The sequence below is a fragment of the Chiloscyllium plagiosum genome, chromosome 41 (assembly GCF_004010195.1).
Source record: "Chiloscyllium plagiosum isolate BGI_BamShark_2017 chromosome 41, ASM401019v2, whole genome shotgun sequence".
Classification (NCBI taxonomy): Eukaryota; Metazoa; Chordata; class Chondrichthyes; order Orectolobiformes; family Hemiscylliidae; genus Chiloscyllium; species Chiloscyllium plagiosum.
Genome location: NC_057750.1, coordinates 3,339,101 through 3,363,477, shown reverse-complemented (window position 1 = coordinate 3,363,477; position 24,377 = coordinate 3,339,101). Strand labels below are relative to the sequence as shown.

The window sequence follows — 24,377 nt, the reverse complement described above, 5'->3', positions numbered from 1 at the left end:
GGAAGGGGAAACAAAAGCTTTAAGTAAGCTTTGTGCAGGATGTAAAGTGAGAGGTCAGCATGAGATTACAAAAGACACAGAGCAAGATGCCAACCTGCAGTGAGGCCAGTGACACAGTATAAAGTGAGTGCAGGGAAAGCAGGCGGGTAGGACTTGGTGAATATTTTTAGACTTTAAAGTAAAAGTAAGTTTGTGGTTAGGTCTCTACTCTTCAACAATTCCTTTTCTTAAAAACAACTTGTTCAGTACCAACATGGACAACAATGATTGGAACCCCTTCCTCCCTCCACAAGTTCCTCTCCAGCCCTAAGGAGGTTTCTTTTGCCATGGTAACAGGCAGAGATTGCAGCCTTAGGGACTTGCATTCACGGCTGCAAGATGCAGAATCCACACGGGTGGAGGTAAGAAATAATAAGAGCAGGAAAACACTGGTACTAAAGGTCCCCCAATAGTAGCGACAGAGTAGGACAGAGAATAAACCAGGAGATGATGAGGACATGTAAAAAAAGGCAGGGCATTAATCATCGATGACTTTAATATTCACGTAGAGTAGGAAAATCGGATTGGCAGATGTAGCCATTAGGAAGAATTTATTGTATATTTGGGGCAGATACCAAGAATAATATGTTGTAGATTTAACTGGGGATCAGGCTATTTCGGATCTGGCGATGTGCCAAACTCTAGTGTTGCAATGTCCTCTCCTTGACTGATATCCTCTCCCCAATCTTTATTTTTTATATAATGCTATAATTTTAATATGTATTAGAATTAAGGCCAAAATTGGGAATTTAGGAAACAGGGGGCACAGTGGTTGGAGCAGAGACGTGGCACTCCAGCCCCTTCACATTTAGAGGATATCATTAAAGCACAACTTCATGTGGCAACATCCTACGAAAACTTCCTACATCCACATTTTTTAATGGGAAAAGCTGAGACAAAAACATGTGAAGAATTTGTCAACTGGAAGTAATGAGCAAGCTGTAAGCTTGCAAAGAGACTAATAATTTTAAGATTTTCTAGAATAGTCTAGCATGGGTTTTAATCCAGTTCCCTCACGAATAGAGACATTACCCCCTTTCAAAACATTCCATGATCAGCTTTCTGCATTTTTCATAAATATCATTCAAAGCAGGGACTGAGAGAAAGAAGTTCTAACCCTGTGCTAAACATTTGATATTCAGATTGTTGCTGATGAGAAACATTTTCAATTAACCCTTTAAATTCCACATGATTTTTGTTTAAAAAAGTAAACACTAATAGCCTTTTATCATTTTATAATGACCTAATGGCAAATAACATCAGCCACATTATCAGGCAGCACGGTGGCTCAGTGGTTAGTACTGCTGCTTCACAACACCAGGTACCTGGGTTCGATTCCAACCTTGGGTGACTGTCTGTGTGGAGTTTGCACATTCTCCCTGTGTCTGCATGGGTTTCCTCCCACAGTCCAAAGATGTGCAGGTCAGGTGAATTGGCCATAGTTTTAGATGCATCATTCAGCGGGAAATGGGTCTGGGTGGATTACTCTTCGGAGGGTCTGTGTGGGCTTGTTGGGCTGAAGGGCCTGTTTCCACACTGTAGGGAATCTAATTTAATCACTATTGTGAAAAGCTGCAAAGAGGAGTGGCCACCAGAAGACATTATTGTGAATCCTCAGGCCTTCAAAGCGTTAATTTATATCATCAGTCTCTGAACAAGAGAACAATTTTCCCTCACAAAATCATGTGAGGCAAAGAGAAACAACCAAGAGTTGTATCAAAACTTGGTCCACAGGTGCAGGAAATGCCCTGGCCTTTGCCCTGCAATGTTCCCATGAACTTGCTTTATCTCACAGGACCTTGGGTTGTAGCTTTCACCTCATCAACATGGAGCTAATGATCCTTTGGGGCAGTGACAGTGGAGGTTGACTGAACCTTGAGATTGCCTCCCCAATTTTCCCTCATTTTCCTGTTCACACTTATTGCTGTCAAATTCGATCCTTGCCCTCTGTTTTCCTCACTCAAACTGGCCAACCTCCGCCAAGACCATGAGGGTGGTGACGAACTGGTGACCAACGTGAGGCATCACACTCAAACCCTGTTCTCACCAGACCTTCATAGGTGGAAATTAAATTAACCATTGGGCAATGGACAGGAGCAGGAATCCTTGCTGATTTCCCCCTTCACAGGCCCAGGACTGGGACACTCCACCTGACTGCTAACCTGGAGTCAACATCTTAAAGGTAAACTGGGCGAAAAAGTGCAATAAACTATGTTTGAGCCTCCTTTAGAGAACAATAATCATGCCGATCCAGAATATTGGGGAAATCACTTAAAATGAAATCGTGAGATGTTTTAGTCTCTCTATAATGATTTCCCTAGGCACACTGAACAGTGACTTAGTGAGGGAACGTCACACACTGATCTCTAAAATAATGAGTGTAGCCAGGAGGTTAGGGTGGCTGCTGTCTAAGAACAATACTGGAAAGAAGGAGAGACAAACAATTGTGGCAACTACTAAACCTCCCTGTTATCAACAGGGATTGTCCATCCAACAGGTATCTCCATGGTCAACACCTCGCAGTCTGTTTTGGTGAATTACTGACTTGAAATGACGTGTATAAATATCATAGAGAGGCGAGAAACCCACTTTATTTAGGTTCACGTATTTCTGGCTGGCAACCAGAAACCAATCAAACTGTCCCTGTGGCTATACTCCCCTTCAAAATCCATTTGGGTTCAAAACCAGTTTGAACACAGACAAAGGCCAGTGACAGCTGCCACTTAAGAATTAATTAGCTGCAATGATTCACAGTGAGAGGTCAAATCTTGGAAAGACAAGAGATTGTCTCAAATCAAACTGTTGGGAATCAAACCTAAACTCATTTCAAATTTTATGACAGCTTTGCTTTCGATATATGTTTTTTAAACTCACCTATCAAAATGGGTTAACGTAAAAAGCTAATGTTTCTCTTCTCATTTGGCAAGTTGCTTTCTCCACCTCAAGTATCTGCCCTAACCCCCAACCCAATTCTCCAGCCTTTTTGGGCTGTTTTAGAAGATTTACAAAAAAAATTATAAGGATGTTACCGAGACTGGAGGGCTTGAGTTATAAGGAGAGGCTGGATAGATTGGGACTTCTTTCCCTGGAGCGCTGGAGGCTGAGGGGTGACCTTATAGGGGTTTATAGAATCACGAGGAGCATAGGGAAGGTAAATAACTAAGGTTTCCTCCCCCCAGAGTAGGGAAGTCCAAAGCCAGAGGGCATAGGTTTAGGGTGCGAGGGGAAAGATTTAAAAGGGACCTGAGGGGCACCTTTTTCACACAGGGGGTGGTGTGTGTATGGAATGAGCTGCCACAGGAAGTAGTAGAGGTGACAATTATAACATTTAAAAGACACTTGGACAGATATATGGACAGAAAGGGTTTAGAGGGATATGGGCCAAAAGCAAGAAAATGGGACTAGTTCAGTTTAGGAAACCTGGCCAGCATTGACAAGTTGGGCCAAATGGTTTGTTTCCATGCTGTGTGACTCTAAGTTAGCTCTGCATCCCCCTAACCCAGATGCAACAGCAGGTTAAACATTAACTCAACTCTGTAACTTTCCATTACCCGAGGAACCTGCTGCATATGAAACTGTTACAGAATTGAACCTATTTGTTGTGTAATATGGAGAAGGTCTCTTTGTTATTTCAAACAGGTAGATGAAAAGCCCTCCGTCAGACAAGAGTAGTCGTAACAATTCTGTAATTGATATTTAGAATGACCAATGTCATTAAAGATTAAATGAACTCTTTAAAAGCAAAAAAACTAAGATGTGTAAATCCAAAATACAACAGACAACGTTTGGAACACATTTCATTTTGCTTCATGGTTTTTTTTTTGTTGTTGTTTTGTATTTTGATCAATTCTTCATGTCTTCACTTTCCATTTGGCCAGCTACCTTCCAGTCACTCACACCTCAACCTGACACATATTTTGTTTCATGATATTGACATCCCCTTCGGTACTTCTATCTTTCTTTCACCAGGACTAAAGGAAGGCCATCGACTCAAAACGCTGACTCGGTTAGTCTTTTCACAATCACTCTCCGACCTTTGAGTATTTCCAGCATTTTCTGTTACTTGACGCAACTTTTATTGCCTGTCATTCACCAGTATAACATACAACCTTGAAATATACAAGCTGAAGATTCGACATCAAGTTCCGAGTCTCTGAGTTAATCCATCCAACAGGCTGCAGTTGATTATCTTTTGGCCTCAGCACTGCAATAAGGCTGAAAATAAAAGGACACACACACACACACACACACACCCATGTTGACTGGGACTAGTGACAGCTGATGGGGAAATGGGCATGGGTGGAGGTTGTTTAAGGATAAAAATGAGCGTCTCTGCTGAGTAACGGTGGCGGGAATACATACAATTTGTAACACCATTTCACAATCTTTTCCTCATCATTTCCCTCTTGTGGGGCAATGGTTTAGTAGTATTATCGCTGGACTATTAATCCAGAAATGTTCCAGCGAGGTAATGTTCTGGGGACCTGGGTTCAAATCCTGCCAAGGCAGATGGTGAATATTGAATTCAGTAAAAACAAAATCTGGAATTAGGAATCTAATGATGACCGTGAATTCATTAGCCTCCTCCAACAGCACATTTCAAACCCACGACCTCAACTTCCCAAAAGGACAAGGGCAGCAGATATATGGGAACACCACCATCTGCAAGTTCCTCTTCAAGCCATTCACCACTCTGACTTGGAAATGTATTGCCATTCCTAAACTGTCACTGGGTCAAAATCTTGGAATTCCCTCAGTAACAACACACCAAGGAACTGTTTGAGAAGACAGCTCACATTTAGGAGGGATGGGAATAAATGTTGGCCCAGCCAATGGCACTCACGTCCTCTGAATGAGTAAAGAAATGTTAACTGATCTCAGCCATTGCAGAAGTGTCATTCTGTATCATGTGTTGCTAGAAAAGCGCAGCAGGTCAGGCAGCATCCAAGGAGCAGGAGAATCGACGTTTCGGGCATAAGCCTTTCTTCAGGATTCCTGAGGAAGGGCTTATGCCTGAAACATCGATTCTCCTGCTCCTTGGATGCTGCCTGACCTGCTGCGCTTTTCCAGCAACACATTTTTCAGCTCTGATCTCCAGCATCTGCGGTCCTCACTTTCTCCTCATTCTGTATCATCCCCACCACTTCCATCCCTGGGCTAGGCAAGGGAGAACATCCTGCGTTTGCAGTAGTCAGCCTGAATTTTGATTCCCCATGAGCATGTGTAATCACAAGGAGCTCATTCCACTGGTTGTTCAAAGTACCCCAAGTTCAGATCTGATGGGAGCAAGAATGTGGCTCAGAGGGGTGAAGACACAAGACATAAGAGATGTCTTGAGAGATTTCAAGAAGGGGAAATGAGAGATAGACACAGCTATTTTACTGAGAGATGTGTTCCTGCCTAACATTGGAATATTAGGTTGCAAGGTCAGGAAGGAGAAAAAGCAGAAGTACATTCTCTATTCTATCCCTTCTTACTTATAAGATGCATGAAGCATTCTTGAACAATGCAGGATGACACATTACCTGGATATGGAGCTCTCTGATGTGATGTCTTTGGGAGTCCTCACAGCTGCTAAATTTCTCTTGGGTTGAGTCACTGTAGAAACAAAAAGGTGGAGATTGAGATCAAGCCACAGCTACCACACGCACACTGGAACTGATCCAAATCTCACTCCAAGTAGCCGTCACCTGCAATAACTGTTTTGAGTTTTACTCAAATACAGGACTGGGGGTAGTAGGTCAGCACGTTTCTCTGTTAGTCCTGGGATTTGGGCTCCAATTCATTCCACTCTCAGGAAATCAAAGTTGTTTTTCAAATGACCATTAAGAATCTTTTACAATGTTTTAATGTGGTCAAACCAGCTTTCAGTGATGTGACTCCAAAAACATGAAACAGTGTAGAATCCAATCCACGTGACTAACAGTTTCAAACTCCCCACATCCTCTTTGCATTAAAATTCAGATTCACTGTGCAATCTCTCACCTGTTCCGGAGGATCCCAGAGCTGTGGAACCCCTTCCCTTTCACAATCTACAAATTTCCATCCTCCACTTTAACATTTGAAAGGTGCAGTGAAAAAATAGAGGACTGAGATGAACAGGATCACTCCTTCAGCAAGCCAGCACAGGAATGCTGGGCCAAATAACCTCCTCCTGAGCTCTACAGTTCTCTGCTTTTCATAATAAACCAGTTTTTTTTTTAATTTGAGTGATGTCATCTCAACTTACTTGTTACTTGGTGAATTTTTTTGCCAATGGTCCCATCACTTGGGGGTCCCTTAGGTCCACCAATCCTACAGCAGAGAAAGAAGAAAAAAACTATTCATTTGATACACCTCCAAACGATGACATGTGGGGACAAAAGTCCTAATTTTCTGCAATTCCTGGTCTATATTTTGTTGGAATAGAGCACTGAGAGTTGTGTGTCTGTTAGGTCTGACCACAATGGATATTATCCAATGGTGAAAGAATAAGACTTTCAAGCACTTCTCTAACTGGTTACTAACAGACTCTACAGTGATTCATGAGGCACTAAGCCAGAGGTGACACTGTCAAGATAGGACATCAGAAGGAGCCAACATTGTCTTAGGTTCTGTCAGGCAATATCTTTATGCTCAGGGTCAATGAAAGCCAATTTCTCAGCTGGAAAAAGAAACAAAAATATCCAACTCTGCATGTAATCAAGGGCATTTCAAATTAGCCTGCAATGCATGGGCCCCATAAATCTTTAGACATACAAAATAATGACTAGTGAAAGTTACCTCTGCACCCTGGAAGGAGGAGCAAACACGCCATATTTTGGAGAGCAGGTATAATACCGGACACCAAACACTGAGCCATCGTGCTTCCCAGTCGCCTTATCCAGCTCGATACCATACCAGTACCCTGCGAGGGAAATATTGACCCAGTGTGAATAACCAATGGAGAAACAGGTAGCAGCTAACACTATTCAAAGGATCACTGTCTGTCTAAAGTCCCAGAGAGAAAAAAAAACACAAATAAATCTTGGAAATGTGCTGGAAACACTGAGCAGGTCAAGAGAAAGGAATGTAGGGTTAAAACAGTTCAAGTCTCACAACCTCTCAGCAGATGAAGAGGTTGCCAGAACTAACAGCTCGACCCTCTTAATCCTGGCTCCTTTATTCATAATACTTAAGGAATTTGCAACATCCAAGAACAGGACTGGACATTTAAAAAGTTGTAAATGCCAAACATGAAGCAATCACAATTCATGGGTGGGTGGGGGGGCAATTGCTCTGTGGATTAACTCAAGTAATCCATTAACTCTTTAACAATATCCAAATCATGTTAAAAATTTAACTCACGGGACAAGGACATCGCTGGCTGGGTCAGCATTTACTGCCCATCCCCAGGTGTCCTCGAGAAAGTGGTGTTGACTTTATTGCTGTGCCAGCTGGTAACCCAGCTCATTGAGATTTCACTTTTGGGCAGAGCCAGCTCTTTACGCTGTATCAACAGCTGCCCCTTGTGATCAAGGTAGCTGCCACCGACCTCTTTAAAGTTGAGGAAATTATAGCACCTGCTTGGTCCATTATGACAGAGGAAAACCACTTCTTGGTCTGACTAGAGGGTCACTCGCAGTTAACAAGATGTGGTTTACTGCATGTTAGCAACTAGTAACAAATTAGTTTAATGTAAGAGACATTGTTAGATATTGTGATAGACTTTGGGGTCTCTTCTATTGCAGTGGCAGTGTCCCTATCTCTCAGACAGGAAGTCTGGACTCAAATTGCTCCAGAGGTGTGTAGTACCATCTCTGAACAGGATGATTAGAAAATATATAAGGGACGTTGAGGAGGATCAGAGGTTGGGAGTTAATTCTTCAAGAACATAAGCTGTTCTGCCATCAAGATCACATGACAATATCATCATAGTGGATGGTGCTTATGACAATCCTCATTGTTAACCCTTTCAGACCCTTAGACAACAGTTCTGCACTGGACTAGTAATCCAAAGGGAGTACTAACACTCTGCAGATGTGGTTTAGAATCCACCAGTTTATGAATTCAAACTCAATTATTAAATAAAACTTCAATAAAAAGCTGGTATGAGTTACAGTGACATGAAGTTGTGAAATAAAATTGGTATATAAGACAAGAAACCTTATTTGATCTGTGTACGTTGATTACCTCAACTCACATCCTAGATTTGTTTGGTGTTTTCAGAACAGACTAATCAGTCTCTCTGGGACGAGGACAGTCAGTGCTCTAAACCTTTCCTTGGGCACCAGCAACATTCCAAGGCAAGACAGTTACATGAGCAAGTTCTGATGGGCAATATCTGGTAGCGACCATGACACAACAATGTAACATTAACCAATTCCTGGGTTAAAGGTCTTATCAGTTTTTATTCATTCACAGGATGTCATTGGTGACCCGGTATTTATTGCCAATCCCTAATTGCCCAGAGGGCAGTTAAGAGTTGGCCACATTGTTGTAAGCCTGGCATCACATCAGACCAGGTAAAGATGTTAGATTAGAGTATTAGTGAACCAGGTGGGTTTTCATGACAATCGATACCATTAGACTTGCTTTTTGCTGAATTCAAATGTCACAATATGCCATGGTGGGATTCCTCAGAATATTGGCGTGGCATTCTGGATTACTAGCCCAGTGGTATTACCATCAGAACACTGCCTCCCCTAGGAAGAGGAAAGCATGAACAGGTTGGGACTTAAGCCATTGGAGTAAGTGATAAGTTCATAAGTGATCTTATTGAAACTTATAAAGATCCCAAAGGGACTGAACAGAGTGAAAGCTGTTTTTCTTATTAGGCAAACGAGAACAAGCACACAGTTTAAGAATAAAATGGAGGCCAGGCAAAATTAGAAATTTCTCTCAGAAAGTCATGAGTCTGTGGAATTCACCAGCTGTGGAGGTGCTGTCATTGAATTTATTCAAGGCTGATTTAGACACATTTCTGATCAACAAAGAGAGGGAAGTCTTGTGGGGCACATACGGGAAGATGAGCTGACACCACATTCAGATCAACAATGGTCTTATTGAATGGTGGAACAGGCTTAAAGCACCAGATGCTCTACTCGTGCTTCTAAGTGCGATGTCCCCACGATTGAAAGCCCACAAGACACTCTGAATATCTCTTAATGACTTCACTCACCTGGAGCAAAGTCTGTTTTACCGTAATACCGAATTATTCCTGGTTTCTGACCCGCAACCAACACTTGGTCTCCAATCTCGATCTTCACACCTTCTCGATCAAGGCTTCCCACTGACAAGGACTTCCTTCTCAAGGCTGAGAAGAGAGAGGGAGAGGGATAAACTGGGGGTGATGGCAATGTAGATACCAGCCTGGGTGAGATCAATTATCTGTCATTATGATGGGGCCTAAATCTTTGGAACCAGAAATCTATGAAAACTATACCACAACAGGATATTAGGGTGTGATTGACTAATAAAGAGACACTTACACAGCCAACCTTTCACATAATTAGCACCATAAGTTGCTGGAATAATTTTCAGTTGGTTGAAAGGCTTCGAATTGCTGAGTGAGTCGATGATGATTTTATTCAACTCTCTGTCTTGACTAGGACTTAATGATTTAATTGACAGACATTAAGGAAGTCATTGTTGGGCACTTAGAAAAACTGAAGGTAGTCAATATGATGTAAAGCATATGATATATAATAGTCTATTTTACATTGTGGATTTGAACTGATGAATTATTTTGGTCTGTGTGTATGAAGTGGTTAAATAATTAATTTGTTAGCTTTTCTAAAACTGGTTTTTGTAACTAATATGAGAGTGAGATGGCTCCTGGAGTGATAATGGTAATTTGTTTGTATTGTGAGAGTTTTATGATCAGAGGAAGCAAACATTGACAAACATTAGCCTTCTTTTGGTTTAGAAAAATTGAGCTTTTTTGTCGAGGAGAAATCCCCAGAGAGTGGACAGCCATTTTGTTTCAATTTGAATAAGTCCTAGCTGAGGTTAGATATACAAAACAGTTTCTCCTAGAGAAAGGAATTAGTTCGAAACAGAAAATAGATTTCCTCAGTGTATGGGTTTTAGCTTGAGAGTTCCAGACCAGAACCCTGGAAGGGTCATTTGAAGCTGAGAAAGTCTGAGCTCAACTGTATTAATGATCATGGAAGAGGTTATCAAACTCTTTAAGACCCAGAATTGAAAAATCTTCCAATTTGTGTTTTATGTAAATCGGTGGTTTATTCTCGCTTCATTTTTTTGTGAAGGAAACTTCCATTCAAAACCAAATCTGCTGCATTGCATGTTTATGTTTTAGTGAAACACTGCCTTCAGTGAATAAAAACTAAAACAGAATATGATTAATCAAGCCAGATTTCACTTTGGGATCTGACTTGTCCAGTGATGACATCAGCTGGGATCATAGCATAAGGAAAATTGGAGGTCACCTTTTTGGGGCAGAGATGAAGAGAGTTTTCCTTCTCTCAGAGGGGTGCGCGAGTTTGAAACTCTCTGCTTCACAGGCAGGGTCATTGCATATTTCTGACGTGGAAATAGACTGATCTCCTTGCTGAACATAAACCCATGTTATCAGGGCAGAGATGCGAGTGGGGAATTCATAACACAAGCCAATCAGTTACCATCTTATTCAGTAGGCTTAAGGGGCAGAATGGCTTACTCCTGCTCCTAATTTTTTTTTGTATGTAATGGAGTCTATATTCCCTTAATAAGTGAATGACAGTTGTAACAATTTCACACAAAGAATATTTGCTCAAACCTGTATGTTCAGATGGATTTAAATTTAGGCATGTATTAATGGAAAGTTATCACTTATACTGTGCCTGTAAAGTGACAAAATCACACCACAGCACATGAACCCTTAATAAACATCAATGCTTTATAACCATTCGTACAGTTCCATTATATTGTACAGGCTGTGACACTAATTCATTTTATTTGGATTGAAAAGTGTGGCACTAGAAAAGCACAGCGGGTCAGGCAGCATCCGAGGAGCACAAGAGTCAACGTTTCAGGCATAAGCTTTTCATGTTAACAAATTAACCTACATTACAGCAAAATATATCAAAATGGAGCTTCTATATGTGTGAATACTCCACTGGGTGTCTATTACTGCCCACTCATTGTAACTTCTCAATATACATTGGAAACTTTAAATGATGCTAGGCACTGCTGGTAAGGTCATGTTTCTTGCAACACATTCCCACTGGCTTTCACGAACCATGGTCACAAAATGTTTAAGCCCAAGTTGATCTGCAAGATAAACGGTGACTCAGTGGTTAGCACTGCTGACTCATAGTGGCTAGGGAGTCGGGTTCGATTCCAACCTCAGTGACTGTCTGTGTGGAGTTTGCACATTCTCCCTGTGTCTGTGTGTGTTCCCTCCGGGTGCTCCGGTTTCCTCCCACAATCCAAAGATGTGCAGCTTAGGTGAATTGGTCGTGCTAAATTGCTCATCGTGTTCAGGGATGGGTGGGTTAGGTGCATTAGTCAGGGGTAAATGTATGATAATAGGGTAGGAGAATGGGTCTGGTTGGGTTACTCTTTGGAGGGCTGGCATGGACTTGTTGGGCCGAACGGCCTGTTTCCACAGTGTAGGGATTCTATGATAAAGTAACAGATGATTTATTGGAACTTGGCAAAGGTCCAATTCTGGCCCAGTTATGTCTCAATGGATCACTGCACCCCCTCGAATGGACACTCCCTATGGAGTACTGGGAGAGTGCTGCATTGTCACAGGGGTTGTCCCTCAGCTGACTCCTTAATCTGAGGGCCAAAGGTACTAACCAAGGAAACATTATTACAGAACAACCTCGATTATCCAAATAAGACAGGTGGGCAGTATTTTGTTCAGAAAAAACTTATTGTTCAGATAACTGGTCTGATCGTAAACAAAGGAAGCATTTATGGGAGCTTGAGATCTTGTTCGGATAATTCGAAATTCGGATAATTCATGCATGGATAACTGAGGTTGTTCTGTACTTAGAATCCCTACAGTGTGGAAGCAGGCTATTCAGCCCATCGAGTCCACACTGACCCTCTGAACAGCATCTCACCCAGACTCACCCTTTCACCCTTTCCCAGTAACACTACATTTCCCATCGCCAATCCATCCTAACCTTGCACATCTTTAGCTTGTGGGAGGAAACCGGAGCAAACCCACACAGACACTGGGAGAATGTGCAAACTTCACACAAACAGTCATCCAAGGGTGAAATCGAACTGGGATCCCTGGCACTGTGAGGCAGCAGTGCTAACCACTGAGCAGAAAGCTGACCTCTACCAGAGAATGATAATGTCACTGTGTTACAGTTATTCATTGGTGATTGCTTTAAATGAGGATGATGGCCCCCCAGCATTGAAAGAAAGGGGAGTTAACTGGGGTAGGGGGTCAAACTTCACAGCACAAAACAAGCAAATAGTAGCAAAATACTGCAGATGCTGCAAGTCTGAAATAAAAGACAGAAAATACTGGAGAAACTCAGCAGGTTTGGCAGCATCTGTGGAGACAGAGTCCAGATATCAGAGTTCCAAAGTTATCTGTTTTTCTCAGCATTTACTATTTTCATTAGGCTAACTGGCCTTTCAACTCACTGCAATTTGTGGGATTCTCCTGAATACAAACTGATTAATGTGAATAACTACATAACACCAACCCTCCATCAGCCCCCAGCCCGCATCCCCGGCTGCCCTGAAACCCCATCCAACACAGCCCCCCCGCCCCCATCCAACTCTGTCCCCGTCCCCACCCACCCTGCTCCCTCCCTCACCTCTGAGACAGCCAGACTGGACACCCACAAGACTGCTGCTGCCTTTGGGGGCGGGGGGGGGGGATGACACACACACACACACACACATACCAACCTTTTGACAAGATCCACCTTTGCCCTGTACAGGCCAACATTGGAGAGATTATCTGGGGAATCAGGGTTTAAAACCCCAAGGAAAGCGTAGGGGGAGGGAGAGAGAGAGAGGGGGCAGGAGATCAGTCATTTAGAGACAGTGCCAGGGCTCCCATCAATGGTTGTTCTTGGCAGCATTTCAGTAAGCCGAGTTCATTTTTAATCATCTAAACAAAAGGTGTGATCAGTGTTGGAAACATCTCTTCGATGTAAAGTTTCTATTGGGACCTTGAGATCTTCTTCAGATAATCCAAGATTTGGATAATTGATATTCGGATAAATGAGGTTCCTCTGTATACACCAAGGGTGAACGTTGTATATATATTCAATGCACAGCGGGAAATACAATTTGAGACACACACACCTTTTTTATCTTTCTTCATCTTCCCTGTCATTCGAGAGAAATCCATTCTGGGAGTTTTAGGTGTCGAGGTTACAGAAGACGGGGTCTGATCGGGAGCTTTACTGATTTTAGACACTGGAGAAAAATAACCTGGAAAACAAAGCACAACAACCAAGTTAGCCTGACATCAGGCATGGGGAAAACATTAGAATCCATTATAAGAGATTTAACAGCAAAGTACTTGAAAATCAGTGACAGGATTGGATGCAGACAGCTTGGATTTACAAAAGGGAAATCATGGTTCACCAATCTCATGGAATTTTTCAAGGATGTAACTAGTCAGGTTGTTAAGGGGGAGCCAGTGGATGTGGTTTATTTGAACTTTCCAAAGGCTTGCAATAAAGTCCCACGTATGAGATTAGCGAGTGAAATTAAGCATTCAGGGATTAGGGACAGTGTGCTGACATGGAGAGAGAATTGGCTGGCAAACAAGAAAACAAAGATTAGGAACATGTCATTTTCTGAGAGCAGGCAGTGACTAGCAGGGTACCAGCAGAACGCACGTTGCACGGACCCTAGCTATTCACAATCTACATTAATGACTGAGATTAGAGAACCAAAGGCAATATCTCCAAGTTTGCAGCCAACATACAGTTGGGTGGAAGAGTGAGCTGTGGGGAGGATGCAGGGTTGCTTCAGTGTGATCTAGACAACTTGACTGAGTGGGCAAATACATGGCAGATAAAGTATAATGTATGTAAATGTGAGGTTATCCATTTTGGTAGCAAAAGCAGGGAAGCAGATTGTTATCTGAATGGTGGCAGATTGGGAAAGGGAGAGGTGCAATAAGAACTGGGTGCCCTTACACATCAATCACTGATAGTAGGCATTGCAGGTACAGCAAGCAGTGAGCAAGCCAAATGGGATGCTAGCCTTCAAAGCAAGAGGATTCAATTACAGGCACAGGGTTGTTTTGTTGCTGTGTTATAGGGGCCATGGTGAGACCATATTTGGAGTATTATGTGCAATTTTGATCTCTTTATCTCAGGAAGGATATCCTGGCGATGGAGGGAGTGTGATGTAGACTTATTGCTGGGACGGCAGGACTGATGTACAAAGACAGACTGGATTGATTAGGACTCTAGGAACAATCCCTCAACTACAGGAGTTTAAAAGAATGAAGGAGGATCTCTTAGAAGGCTAAAAAAATTAAAAGGCTGGATAGGCTGGGACTTTTTTCACTGCAGCGTAAGAGGTTGAGAGGTGACTTACAGAAATTTATAAAATCATGAGTGGCACAGATAGGGTAAATGATAGGTGTCTTTTTCCTAGGGTGGAGGATTTCAAGACTAGGAGGCACATTTTTAAGGTGAGAGGAGAGAGATTTAAAAAAGACATGTGGTGCACATTTTTTACATAGAGGATGGTTCACATGTGGAATGACCTTTCTGAGGAAGTGGTGGATATGGGTACAATTACAATGTTTAAAAGACACTCAGATAAGTTCATGAATAGGGAAAGGTTTGGAGGGATATGGACCAGGAGCATGAAGGTGGGACTAGTTTAGTTTAGGATTATGTTTGGCATGGACTGGTCTGTTTTCAAAGAGTCTGTTTCCATGCTGTATGACTCTGACTCTAGGAACAATCCCTCAGCTACAGGACAACCTCAGTGAACAAGCTATCCCTCACCATGTTTCGGAGGGCAAATGAAATAGCTTATTCCTCCAACACTGCCATCATTCTTCCCTTCGGGCTCATCTAGCTCGACGCCAACCCACTGTCCACTGGCAAACTCGGTGGTGCCACAAAATCGCAGCGTTCCAGCCTAGAACAAGTGGAGAAACAAATCAAAGGTTTCAATCTCCAGGAGACACACAGCTTGAGGTGAGATGACAAATTCACCTTGGCCCAATCCAAAACCCTCTCCCTTTTTGAACAAAGACGTTCTGTGATCAAACCCTACCCTAGAATTTGAGAATGTGACCCAGACCACAATGTGTGGTACAGCTCTCACTGCAAGGTCAAAACTCCTCCCTTGACCAAAAACCCAGATTGACCAATCATTGGTCTTGAGGAATTTTGCTGGACTCAGAATAGTTTCTGTATTTATGGTGCACAGAAAAATGAACCACAAACATTTGCTAGGTACTTGGGGATGCTTTACAAGAGATGAGCCAAACCCAAGATCTCCTTATCTCTCCAAGCCTTTGCCAATTCATTCATCTTCGATATTTTCTAACTAAACTGTTCCGAGCCACTATTATACACCTCTGAGCAAATGGAACTTTCTTCATTCATGGAGGGAGGACATCACTGGCTATGTCAGCGTTTATTACCCATCCCTAATTGCCCAGATGACAATTAAGAGTCAACCACTTTGCTGTGGGTCTGGAACCACATGTAGATGAGACCAGGTAAGGAACATTAGTGAACCAGCTGAGTGTTTCCTGACAATCGACAATGGATTTGTGGTCATCAATTTACTCTTAATTCCAGATGTTTTTTTCATTGAGTTCTAATTCCACCATGTGCTGTAGCTGGATTCAAACCGGGCTCCCCAGAATGTTCCCTGGGTCTCTGGATTAACAGTCCAGCAATAATACCACTAGACCATCACCTCCCCTGTTGAACATGGGGCTCCTAGTCCTGAGGTAGGAACAATATCTCTGCACCACATGAGACCATAATTCACTCTAATATACAATTACACACAGTTTGTTGACCTCTCCCCACTTTCTGGATAATGGGCCTCAGCTCCATACCTAGCTCTCTCAAGGTAAAAACCATTCCTTGTCTACCAGACTGTTGAGAACCAGACCAGACCCCCCTCAAAACATCTTAAGAAGGTAGCCTAGATTCTAACTCTTTTTATTCTAAAGGCAAATATCAAGTACCTGTTTCAGATGTACTGGTCAAACTCTTCGATGTTAAACAAAACACAATTTATTTAAACACTGCAGTTACAAAAAAAAATCAAAGAAAGAGAATTTAGAATAACTTAAGTCTATTGGAAAACTTAACAGAATAGTAGATACTGTAACTGTTACTAATTAACTGTTCCAATTCAGTAACATCCCATAAACACTCCCCTTGGAATAAAGGAAAATTCGACAGAAAGTCTCACATGAAGTTCTCCAATCCAGGAGGGAAAAACTTCCAAGAGAAAATTCAGAGAGAGAGTAGCAGACAGGAGGCATTCATTGAAGCTCCCAACACTGTTGACATTCCAGTAGTTTCAGATGTTACTGAAATAAACCAAAACCCAGAAATCCTGATGTGAGAGAGCTGGCCACACCCATTCAGTCTGCATTAAAAAAAACCCAAGGCCTCTCAAGCTGCTTGCTACCTCTCTTCAAAAGAGACCAGGACAATATGGCCTTTAAAGCCACAGCAACGTCACAAAACTTCCAATTTATAAAGCAGATGTTGGAGAGCTCATTACAATGAGCTTCGGACTCTGCAAAAGTATCTCCTAACCTTGTCTGTATCTACGATGACTCTGTCCCCGAGTTTGAGACCCAATGAGGTGAGCATCAGGTTCCCAGGGATGTTGTCATAGTTTGGTAAGGTGACCTTGGGAAGGTTACAGCTCAAAGGTACCGCATCGAGCAGCAGCTGCTTCAGTTCTTTGGCAACCATGGCAGCCTCAGCTTTGTCCAGCGTCATGTCCATCGGGTCTGGGACCACATCCGCGGGAACCTGTCCTTTCCGATTCTGTTCGGTTAGAAAAGAACGAGAAGTCTAAACATTCAAAAGAATAGAGACATAGGAGTACAGTTCTTACTATTGTGAGGTCAACAAGGTGAGGACCGGGAAAGCAACCCAAGCAAAAACATTACAACAGCCAAGGGGCACATTTTCCACCCTCATGGAATGTGGACATTGCTAGACCAACCTTTCCTGTTCATCCCCCTGATCTTGGGAAGGTGGTGGTAACCCAGCAAAGAATTCTTCCAATGGACGTGGTTGGATCTGAACTCATGTTAGTCAGGCCGCTAATTGTGAATTACTAGCCCAGTGACACTGAGCTATACTACAGTCTCTCTAGTTGATTTCAAGCTGCCTTTACATTGGATTTGCTGAGTGTGGCTGGTCAACATGCTGTACATAAGGCATGTTCACCCCAACCCTGCATCTCGTCCAAGGCGACGAGCCTCATGAACATGGTCATCAATAATATGTTTGATGGACAGCAGGGGAGGCTTCTCGGCTGGCCCATTACAACCAGCACAGCAATATCATCTCCTGGGAGGTCCAAACCACCGTGGGCCTGCCCAGGGAGCTGGGCAAACACGCCGTGTCTGAGGGCAGAAAGACAGTGAGCAGGTTGACCAGGTCCAAGTGAAACACCAAGTTGTACTGAAAATACAAGCAGTGGGTTCAAACTTAGCACAACCTGCAGGCTCATAGGAGATTTTGCAGACTGAGTTCTGAAGATGGGTCACTGAAACATTAACTCTACTTCTCTCTCCACAGATGCTGCCAGACCCATTGAGTTTCTCCAGCAATTTCTGCAGATTTACTCCTGCATACAAGGAGACTGTGAAATAACGCCGACAAATCCAACATAACAAGCCAGGGGAACAACTGGGGGGGGCAATGCAATGGGATTCAGGATTCTTTGGGTTAAAATAAAATGGGTGGTATAAAATGGTACTTGCCATAATCCGTCAGCCATGGGCTGGATGGATGCCAGATTAGAGGATCTGAGGGGTATACTCACTTGAGGATTGGACAGTCAGTGAGTCCCCGGTCATTGTGCAACCCAGGGCCTTCAGGAAAGGAGGGAAGGAGGGAATGTTGGAGTTGAGCAAAGAGCTCTCCACTTACTCTGACCGCTGGATTAGCCCCATGCTCAAGGAGACACTTCACAGCTCCCAGGCACAAGTTAGAAGCTGCAATGTGCAGGGCTGTGCCGTGATTGAAATCACTGCAGGTGGAGTTCAGCACTGTGGAAACACAGGAGAGAACAAATATTTCAGCAAACAGACCTCAAGTCCAGAGATCACACTTTGCAAAAAAAGACAGGAAATTGAAAGTTCCTACTTTTAGAGCATTGGTCACATCTCAAATGCAAGGAGCCATTAAGGAAATATTATAGGCCATATCACAGAGTCATACAACACAGAAACAGACCCTTCAGTCCAACTCGCCCATGCTGAACATAATCCCAAACTAAACTAGTCCCACCTGCCTGTGCTTGCCCATATCCCACCACACATTTCTTATTCACGAACTTATCCAAATGTCTTTTAAACACTGTAACTGTACCCACATCCACCACTTTCTCTGGTAGGTCATACTGCACACGTACCACTCTCTGTATAAAAGAATTGTCGCTCATTACTTGTCCTTTCTAAATCTTTCTCCTCTTACCTTAAAAATATCCCCCTTAGATTTGAAACCCCTACCCTTGAAGAACACCTGCTATTCACCTCATCATGATTTTATAAACCTTGAGAGAGGTCACCCCATAACTTCCAATACTCCAGCCTCTCCATATAACTCAAGCCCTTCATTTCCAGCAACATTCTGGTAAATCTCTTTTGAACCTTCTCCAGTTAAATAATATCCTTCCTATAACAGGGGACCAGCATCGGACACAGTACTCCAGCAGGGGCTTCACCAACGACCTATACAACCACAACATTGCATCTCAACTCCTATACTTAGTGGTCTGAGCGATGAAGGCAAGCATGCTAAATGTCTTTTTAACCACTCTGTCTACGTGTGAAGCAAACTTCAAAGAATTATGTACCTGAACCGCCTAAGTCTCTCTGTTCTATAATACTACCCAAGGCCCTGCTTTAAATTGTATAGTAATTATATAATTCTCAAAAGAAATGTGCCAGAAACTAGGAGACAATGACAGGGTCTTTATTTGCCGAATGTGCTTTCAAAGAGCCAGTACAGGTTTGGAGGGCTGAATAGCCTCCTTCTGCATGTCACGTTTCTGTTATTCTACAAAAACAGAGTCTTGGATTGACAAAGAGTTGAGGCTTTCGGTTTCAAACCCAATTAGTAACAACTAAACAACCATCACCCACAGAGTTTGCCGTGGTGTTTCAGTTCTCAGTAAGCAGAGAGAGAAAGATTGACACAGAATCCCAGGCCCGCAGTATCCTGAAGTCTGAAGCCGGTAGAGTGTTGGAAGCCCATCCCCTACCTTTCGATTTGTGAGCCTTCAGGAGGATCCGGGCTATCTCTGGGACATCAAAGTAAGCGGCGTAGTGAAGGGCATTCATGTTGGTCCAGCGACTGCGGAGTCCGACATCAGCTCCCAAAGAAATCAGCTGGTTGCACAGGCGCACAGCAGCCACAGGATCCCCTTGACACAGAAACAGAGACAGGTCTTACCATCAACAGGCAGTATGGTGGCTCAATGGTTAGCACTGCTACCTCACATCGCTAGGGATCTGGGTTCGATTCCACCCTTGGGCTACTCTCTGTGTGGAGTTTGCACATTCTCCCAGTATCTGCGTGGGTTTCCTCCGGGTGCTCCAGTTTCCTCCCATAATCCAAAGATGCACAGTTTAGGGTGGATTGGCCATGGTAAATTACCCCTTAGCGTGCAGGCTTGGTGGTTATCCATGGGAAATACAGGGTTACAAGGAGAGGATGGGGTGGGTCTGGGTGTGCTGCTCTTCAGAGGGTCAGTGTGAACTTGATGGGTCGAATGGCCTGCGTCCATACTGTAGGGATTCTATGATCAACAACTTTCATTTACATAGCACCTGTAACAAAAAAAAATATCCCAAGAAACTGCACACAGGAGTCAAACAAAATGTGGCATGTGAGGGAGGTATCTGGGCTGTCACTGAAGTAGATTTCAATTGAAGGAGAGGGAAGGGGGGGTAAGTGGAGGAGTTTTAGGAGGAGCTTCCATAATTTGGGGTCTCAGCACAGCCACCAATGGTGAAGTGATTACAATTAAGGGATGTTCAAGGGCTGCAACTGGAGGAGCACAGAGATCCCAAGGCAAGCTGACCATGAGGATGAGAATTTAAAATTCAATTAAAATTGGACTAGGAGCCAATTTGGTGAGTGGACACAAAAAGAAGATGTTTAAATGAAGGCGTGAGTTAGCACATTGGTAGCAAAGTTTTGGATGAGCTGGAATTTACAAGAGAATGGTGCCACAGCAATTAGATTATCTTTAAGGGACTGCAACAGAACTTTTCGTAAAAGTAGGACCTTTTGGTGTTTCATTGGATACAGCTCAGTGCAACAACAAACCCCTTAAGGCTCTGCTTCATTAAGGAATTCATAATAAGTACACAAACTCCATATTTCACAGAACGACGCCTTCGCTGTGTGTTTTTGGGAGGGGCGTGTTGGTGTTGGGGGAGTGAAGTTCGTTTTTAACCTGCTATAGATGTCAGATTTGGGAACAAGATGGGTGCTGCCTTTCCCCATTTCCTTTCAGAGATCTCTGTGGACCCCCCTCAGCTGTATAGTTCATCCACCTACCGACTCCGTGGGCTCCTGCCTTGCAGGCGTAGTGCAATAAAGTCATGTCGGTCAGTCCATCCCTATCGTTCACGTGGCAACCTCGCTTGAGAATCTGGATCAACAGAAAGAGCAAGAGGAGACCTCAGAGTTACATAACAAACAAGAATCCCCTTAATCACCTAGTCGTGTTACGCCAATCTGCTTGACACACATTAGAAAGCAGGAAAGGTGAAAGGTTAAGAACAGGTTAATGTACAGTAAAGTTGTTTCATTATCAATTATCTAGGCCATCAAGTCAGAGACTCCAGCGCAGTTGTGAGCGAGTGTTACACTATCAGAGGTGCTGGCTTTCCTTTAAGATGTCTGCCCCTCTCAGGTGGAGATAAAGAGTAAAACATGGAACTCCTTCAAACAGCACATCTCTCCTCAGTGCCCTGAGCCAATACTCGTCTCTCAATCATCAACAGGAGTGAAAGTAGACAATATAGCTTTGGCCTTCAATAATATCAGGGGTCAACTTTGACATTAGCTCCAGATAGAACAGTAATACAGTCAGCTGTTTATGGAATCTTGCTGTGTGCAAATTGGCTGCTGCATTTTCTACATCACGGCAATGACTCCACTTCAAAAACTCTTTAATTGACTGTTAAGTGCTTTGGCATTGTCATGAGACCATAAAAGGTGCTAAATAAAGGCAAGCTTTCTTTCCCTCTCCTAAGCTAGAGAGGGTTCAGAAGAGATTTACCAGGATGTTGCCGGAAATGGAAGGTTTGAGTTATTAAGAAAGGCTGGATAGGCTGGGATGTTTTTCACTGGAGTATAGGAGGCTGGAAGGTGACTTTACAGAGATTTATAAAATCGTGAGGGGTATAGATAGAATTAATGGTAGTTGACTTTTCTCTAGGATGAGGAATTTCAAGACCAGGGGCATATTTTTAAGGTGAGAGGAGAGAGATTTAACAAAGACAAGGGGCAATTTTTTTTACACAGAAGGGGGTTTGCATGTGAATGAACTTCCTGAGAAAGTGGTGGATGTGGGCACAGTTATAATGTTTAAAAGATGCTTAGGTAAGTACACAAATAGGAAAGGTTTGGAGGAATATGGGCCAGGAGTAGGTAGGTAGGAATATGTCTAGTTTGAAATTATGGTCAGCGTGGACTGGTTAAAGCGAAGGGTCTGTTTCTGTGCTGTATGACTCTATGATGATTCACTGCCAGCTGAGCAATACAGACCAGTATAGTCAGCATGTGCTGGGTCAGCACATCTCAGCTGCAGTAGGAGATAAGGCAAATCATTGTTCCGAGACTGAGAGGAATATCAGCTGGAATGGCAATAAGTGATGCATCAGACTCAGCAGCACATTACACACAACAAACACATACTGTTAGATACAATTCTATTGTTCTATGTTCTATGTTCTAATTCCCCTGCAGTCTCGTCAAGTGACAATGGAAATTTGGAACTCCCTCTACCAAAATAAAACTGGTGTGAGGAAGGGAGTTAAATGAAAGTATCAAAACTGATAGATTTGTTTTATTAAAAAAGGAGACTAGCATTTACTGAACCAAGGCAGATAGATGGAGATAGAGGTCAGCCACAATTTCAAAGGGCTGAATGGCCACCTTCTGTTCCTATATTTTTCCAAAGATTAGTCTGTCTGGGAGGGAAAAAACCTTAAGGAACAAACCTTGGACAATAGGAACTGTTAAATAGTTGTCCCCCTGCCTTATTCCAGCTTTGAGTACCTGAATATTTAACTATTCCTATTTGAACAAGCAGTTATAATCTCAGCTTTTATACCAGGGACTAGTGCATCTGGTGTAAAATCAATCACTAACATACAGTCACAGTCCACTCTTACAGTGTTAACACTGACTGCACATTAAGAAAATATACTGCTCTGAAAAAAATCAATGTTCCCCTGAGCTTTCATCCAACAATGCTCATCCTTTCAAAGCATCCCTTGACCCCAGTAATGCTTCATAAACAGGCTCTTTCGCTCGCTCGTATAACAAAACGGAGTTCTTTTATATGAGTTCTTTTATAGTTGAGACAGAAAGATGACAGTAATGCACAGGCTGGTGATCATGTTCCAATGTAGAAATCATTCTTGATGAAACTGGCAAGGGAAACAAAAACTGGTACATTTACAATCCACCTCCCTGCACCGCGCAAAACGAGGCAACGCAGTTCACTGCACAAGGGGACTTTTTTCGACAGGGCAGCCATTTTACACACAGCAAGATCCCACAAATAATATTGATAAGAATGCAATGCTAAATTGCTCCTTTTTGTAAAAAAAAAGTAATGCTGGACAGGACATTGGAAAAATCACTCCCTCCCCTTTATCTTTAAGCCACTGCAATGGGTCTACTACAGAGAGGCAAGGACAATCCCAGGCTGCAATTAGAGCGCAACTCTTGGGCCCAGCTTTTCTGGGTGTGGAGATGGTGGGCAGAAATTGGGAATCTGAACCGAATCCGAGTTGTGTTCCTGTTTTCAGAATGCTGAAGAGCAGAGGTTTGCTATTCTTGAAGCCACCCAATGGCTTCCAGGAGTGTGATGTGGAGGTGCCGGTATTGGACTGGGCTGGACAAAGTTAAAAATCACACAACCTGATGAAGGAACAGCGCTCTGAAAACGTGTACTTTCCTGTTGGACTATAACCAGCTGTTGTGTGATTTTTAACTTTTTCCAGGCGTGTGGCTGCTGAGTTTGCAGGAATCAGTGGGAGTGGACCAGGACTGAATCTAGAGCAAGCAGGTTAAAAGGTGTCCCAGTCGTAGCTGATTCACAGAAGGAGACAACGGACCCTGATATTCATTTCATAAAGAAGGATATTTTTCAACTTTCTCCACTGTTTCTAGTTTTAACCAGGACCAGACTTGAGGGATTACAGCTATCAGGAATAACCAAACAGACTGAGTTTTTCTCTTATGAAGAAAGCGAAGATTTTCAAGAGACCTCATACAGGTATTAAAAATTTACAAATGTGTTGGACCAGAGAAGATGCAGAGAGAATAGGTTCCACTTCTGAAACTAGGACCTTCAAGTATAAAGCAGTAACAAAATGGAGGTCAGGAAAAATTTCTTTATTCAAAGAATGGTTAGACAAGAACTTGTTACCACAGAATGGACTTGAGGAAGAGAGTGAGATAGAAATATAGAAGACAGGACCAGAAACAGGCTTATTGATCCGTCCAGACTGCTCTCCCATTCATCATGATCATGGTTGATCATCAAGCTCAATATCCTAATCCTTCCCTCCTCCCTCATATCCTTTGATCCCTTTAGCCACAAGAGACATACCTCCGTCCTTCTTGAAAACACAAATGTTTTGGGCTCAGCTACCTTCTGCAGCAGTGAATCCCACAAACTCACCTCTCTCTGGGTGAAGTAAGTTTTTGTTATCTCAGTCCTAAAAGGTTTACCCCTTATCCTTAAGGTATGACCTCTAGATCTGGCCTCCCCCCACTATCAGGAACATTCTTCCTGCATTTAACCTGTTTAGTCCTCTTAAAATTTTATAGATTTCTGTAGGGTTTCGGCTCATTGTTCTAAAGTCTTGGGAATACAATCCTAAACATCAGCCCTACCATCCTAGGAATCAGGCTAGTAAACCTTCGCTGCACTCCCTCCTTCCTCAGGTAAGGAAACCA

The 24,377-nt window shown here is 42.9% G+C and overlaps 1 protein-coding gene across 1 annotated transcript in view; it reads right to left on the bottom strand.

Moving 5' to 3' along the window:
* Window positions 1–24,377, bottom strand: part of clip3 (CAP-GLY domain containing linker protein 3) — a 50,311-nt gene that overhangs the window by 1,601 nt on the left and 24,333 nt on the right. The window contains exons 4-13 of the mRNA XM_043680752.1: window positions 20,736–20,829; window positions 19,432–19,593; window positions 18,096–18,214; window positions 16,743–16,979; window positions 14,955–15,090; window positions 13,285–13,413; window positions 9,179–9,313; window positions 6,802–6,925; window positions 6,269–6,333; window positions 5,565–5,637 (exon numbers count right to left, since the gene is read on the bottom strand). Coding sequence (XP_043536687.1) covers window positions 5,565–5,637; window positions 6,269–6,333; window positions 6,802–6,925; window positions 9,179–9,313; window positions 13,285–13,413; window positions 14,955–15,090; window positions 16,743–16,979; window positions 18,096–18,214; window positions 19,432–19,593; window positions 20,736–20,829 — 1,274 coding nt within the window. The remainder of the gene's footprint in view (window positions 1–5,564; window positions 5,638–6,268; window positions 6,334–6,801; window positions 6,926–9,178; window positions 9,314–13,284; window positions 13,414–14,954; window positions 15,091–16,742; window positions 16,980–18,095; window positions 18,215–19,431; window positions 19,594–20,735; window positions 20,830–24,377) is intronic.